Source organism: Crassostrea angulata, chromosome 4 (assembly GCF_025612915.1).
Source record: "Crassostrea angulata isolate pt1a10 chromosome 4, ASM2561291v2, whole genome shotgun sequence".
NCBI lineage: Eukaryota > Metazoa > Mollusca > Bivalvia > Ostreida > Ostreidae > Magallana > Magallana angulata.
This window is the reverse complement of record NC_069114.1, coordinates 38,351,281-38,355,650: the sequence shown is the minus strand read 5'-3', so window position 1 is coordinate 38,355,650 and position 4,370 is coordinate 38,351,281. Positions and strand designations below refer to the sequence as shown.

The following is a 4,370-nucleotide window of genomic DNA, read 5'->3' as shown; positions in this document are numbered from 1 at the left end:
TCTTGAAACATTGTTATACTATTTTTTTCTTACGTCATCTTAATCGAAGCGGCTTTCTAGGTCATCACAAAAAAAGAAAATATGGAGCATTGTTATTTTCATAATTTGTAGCAAATGTAAATATAGGAAATAAGGTATCATATTTTGGATATACATCGGGATATAAATACGGGTTGGTCACGTGATCAAACCTTTATAAAGCCCGAAATGATACTTATTTCTTAAATTAATATTGTCTTTAAAAATCGTTACCGTTCATGTCTTTGGTATACACACAATGTTCTGTAATAGATGTGTGAATGTGGATACTGTAAGGACGCTGTCGACAGTGTAGAAATTGTTACATCCTGTCCAACTTCGAAGAGAGAGTGGGATATTGCTGCCCGTAAAAAGAACTGTGAAAGAATAGCATCCAGGCAAAAGTGTGATTCTGTTGAAAAATTTAAGTACCACTGTGTTATCAACGGATTCAGAAATGAAATGGTGGAAGTGTGTGCACCCTCAAGAATAATTTTCGGTAAAGCAAAATATATTGCAGAGAAAAGACAAGTACGTTCATTTAATTTCTTATTGGGGGAGGGGGTTGGATAAGAAATCGTTTAAGTGATTTTTTTTATTCTACGTTTTACAGGACATTGCACAGAGTTTAATGTTCATGGTGGAGTAATTCAAGATCAGCTGTCGACTCCCTGCAACAATACATTTCCCAAATGTGAAATGATCTATAACTCATTGGATGCGTACAAATGTATGGTCACAGAAGTTCATATAACATATTGCTGAGAAATAAAATAAATTACGTCTTAAGACAATTCGGTTCATTTAAGAGTTAGCTCATAGTTTCGTTATCTAAATTACAGTTCCTGATTGCTATAATCTTGTAACAAACGGCGTGGTTTTATCGACAATGCCAAATTCATCAGCAACTGATCAACCTGGCTTTGTGTAAGATAAGATAAAAATATAGTAAATTATTTTAAACTTTTCTGTCAGAAATACAAAAAAAGTAGTTCTTTAAATGCTTCTGTGTCATAATTATAGGTTTTGATTAAATTATCTTGATACAGGAAACAAGACAAAATGTTAAGTTAAAATTACATCGCTATTTTATAATTTTAGGGAAACAGCGACCATAATAGCAGCTGTTAATGCGATCTCGTTCCTGATTGTTATAATAATAATAATAATAGCATTCAGAAATAAAAGTAAGTATAATATGTATTATTATGCATTTGGTTTTGTTAAATGAAATCAATGATGTTCTAAGTTGTACAAGCAAACCTTTTGCAAATCTCGCAATGATTTTATTGATAAACGCGAAAACTGCATTTTGTTCTCAAATACAACTTGAGCAATTGAACAATTCATTTATTACCTATGATAATTTTCTACAAAGGTAAACAACATCAGACAATTTATCAACAAAATGGAAAACCTTATTACAGTCATGTTAGTGCTGTAATATAAGCAAGCTATAAAGCATGTTAATTATTTATATCATTTAAATTAATTGGGCTTTAATACTTTAAGTTATCTTTATCAAATGTGTAGATTAAATAAGATAATTAAAATTTTGATTCGTTTTCTGAAAAAAAAGTAGCAAGGAACCTGAAGACAAGCATTCAGGGACCATAAAGCAAAAGGTATCATTTTATTTTTTGTTTTAAAGTCAACGTATTGATAAAACATTTTGTTTATTTTAGAAAAGTTCCCATGCTGCTCGTTTACAAGTCAACCTACAGTAAGTGGTTATCAAATTATACAAGCAGAGATTATGTTAAAGTCCTGCTTTAAAAAGACATATTTGTATGGTACTACATGTATCTAAAATGAGGAAAAATGGTCCACGTGTTATACATATAGATTGGAAGACAATGAACTCAATCATTTTGTTTACATTTGCTGTAAACCAACATTTGTTCGCGTGGCAGAAATTTTCGCTATGTTCGCGACATCCTTGTCGTCGTGAATATTTCTAGCCACAATCTTGTCTTTGTCCTATGACTTTAATAACAGCACAGATGTAGATAAGGCTTGGTTGCGAAAATTAGTCGCCAAGGATTAGTTTTTCTCGCATTTTCATTGATCATCGGTGTGAGATCGTTTTATTCAGTGTGAGATTTTTCTGTCTATCTCCTCGTACTAGACCATGAATCTTGTTCCAACGGTGTCCCTTGTCCCACTTTCCAACACTCGTAATAATGAATGATTCTTTCAATCCCAGGTAAATCGCGAATTAAAGTCGTTACAAATTAAAGTTGGGTTTATTCTTTTGTTTATTCCAATTTAGGGGGTTACAGTTATGTGAAAAAGTGGGTTTAATTGGATAATTCATCAAATAAATATGTTTTAAACAAAACTCAATGAATGACTTGAATAATCATCTTTAAAATGGAATGCTTAGATTTGGAAGAGAACGTACATGTAGTTTCTTACAAATAGCTGAAATAGTATATGGTTCACTCGATCTAAAAATCTAATCACTCATTCAAAAAAATGCAGTATATATCTTATAAATTGCATTTTGTTTTTTTTGTATTATTTTTTTTGTGCTCTTTTGCAGACAACATCAGAAAAAACTGGGTCTAGTGTTCGTCTTCTACTTACTAGCATAGATGTCAAATAATACGGGGTAATAGAGAATCTTAATGTTTACAAAGCTTTGAAAATGAATTTCATCTCCGAAGTTCGTTTGAATAGTATTTTTATCAAAATTTATGCCACAGGTTTTTTTTTTGCAGACACAAAGTTTAAAGAAAAGATGAAGTAGAGACGTACAAAAAGACAAGAAAATGCAAAATCTGAATGTCGCTACGGATAAACAGAAGTGAATTGACCTTCTTGTTTTACATGCATCAACGTACAATGTACATGTGAGGGACTTAGATTTTAGGACATCTATTATAAAGAAGATCGATCAAGTGTGTTTGAAATAGATATTTATTCATAGCATCTTACTTTATTTATTAGCATATAAATGTCTGGAAACTGTTTTTGGTGAAATCAAAATGTGAAGAAAAAAAGATGCAAGAATTAATTACCTGCCTTCTCTCTCTTTTTTAAAAATATCATTTATCATCATTATATTTAGGACATTGTTATGATTTGTATCTTCTCATAATTTTTTATTGTTCATGTGTATGTTAACTTCAGCAAAATCTTTAATTAAAGTTTACAGGTATAGGTAACTATGAAACACTAAGCTAGCTTTGAAATATTATTGTTATTATTAAATTATCTCGATCAAATAAATGTGGAAAATAAGAAATTTGATATTTGAAAACAAATCTTTTATATGAATGTTTTTTGTGAAATTTCTATCTTCTACCACGATTTTGATAATTTTCATACGATGATGTAAAAAAAATTGGCGGGGCCTAATTGGAGTCAATACATGTAATTTGGCTCGTTTTTATTGTAATAATTAAAAAAATATATCAATGGTTTTTCGGACCAATTAGAGTAAATCTTGTTCTGCTATGAATGAAAAAAAATGAGTGGATGGTCTTTAGTACAATAGTGGATATATACAACTGATGAAATTGCTTGACAGTTCTCATTTACATATCACATGACATTATTTATAGCCAAATTTCTCACCAGTCAGATGAAAACTATGCAATGTATTAGAAATTATAACCGTTGAATACAACTTAACAAATTCGCATGAATTAAGAACGAATACAGGAGTCTTGCTAATCCTTGTTGAAGTCTCCCATCAGCTCAGTTAGTGTGGAAGCTGTTCCAGACGAGTAGGGATGTGTTACCAGTAGGACAATGCAGTAATTATTTAGGACAGAAACCAGGGCAAAAACGATGGCACAATGTTAAAATGTTAATCCTTAAAAAAATCGTTTTATGGCGTTTTTTTAAATCAATTCAAATGGACGTACTTTATTTATGAATTTCATTTTTTTTATTTTGTTTGAAAAGTTTTGTTTATAGTGCCTGAAGTACGTAGTTTCAAATTAATTCTTATATTTTCAAATTTTTAAATCCATGTTATTTGGTTTTTAGTACCTCTAGATATGATAGAAGTTAAATAAAATTTATTTCTACAATAGATAACCTCATTGAAGATTCAAGGATATTGTGTATTTTAGAAAATACACACAAAACACACACACATTTTAAGTGAGCTTTATCAAATATGAAAATGGATTTTAATCCATAAAACAGTATCAATAGAATAGGAAGTTACATTCTTATAGAAAAATAGCATTTACTTGCTTTCATGATAAAGTCAGACCACGTCTCTTTGTACTTGTATAAATTCCATAAAATGAATCAAAAACCTATAAACTTACCTTGGATTGCTCCGTTTTAATTCAATCCAATTAATAATAGATTTTCGGGAATATTGTTAGATT

The 4,370-nt window shown here is 30.2% G+C and overlaps 1 protein-coding gene across 1 annotated transcript; it reads left to right on the top strand.

Annotated features, from left to right (window-relative positions):
- The first annotated feature begins 291 nt into the window (after window positions 1-291).
- Window positions 292-3,675, top strand: LOC128180202 (uncharacterized). The gene is made up of 7 exons (XM_052848121.1): window positions 292-517; window positions 632-748; window positions 861-945; window positions 1,120-1,205; window positions 1,704-1,741; window positions 2,564-2,632; window positions 2,742-3,675. Exons 1-6 carry the CDS (start codon window positions 292-294, stop codon window positions 2,624-2,626), a joined length of 615 nt encoding a protein of 204 aa, XP_052704081.1. The 3' UTR covers window positions 2,627-2,632; window positions 2,742-3,675.
- Window positions 3,676-4,370: the final 695 nt, after the last annotated feature.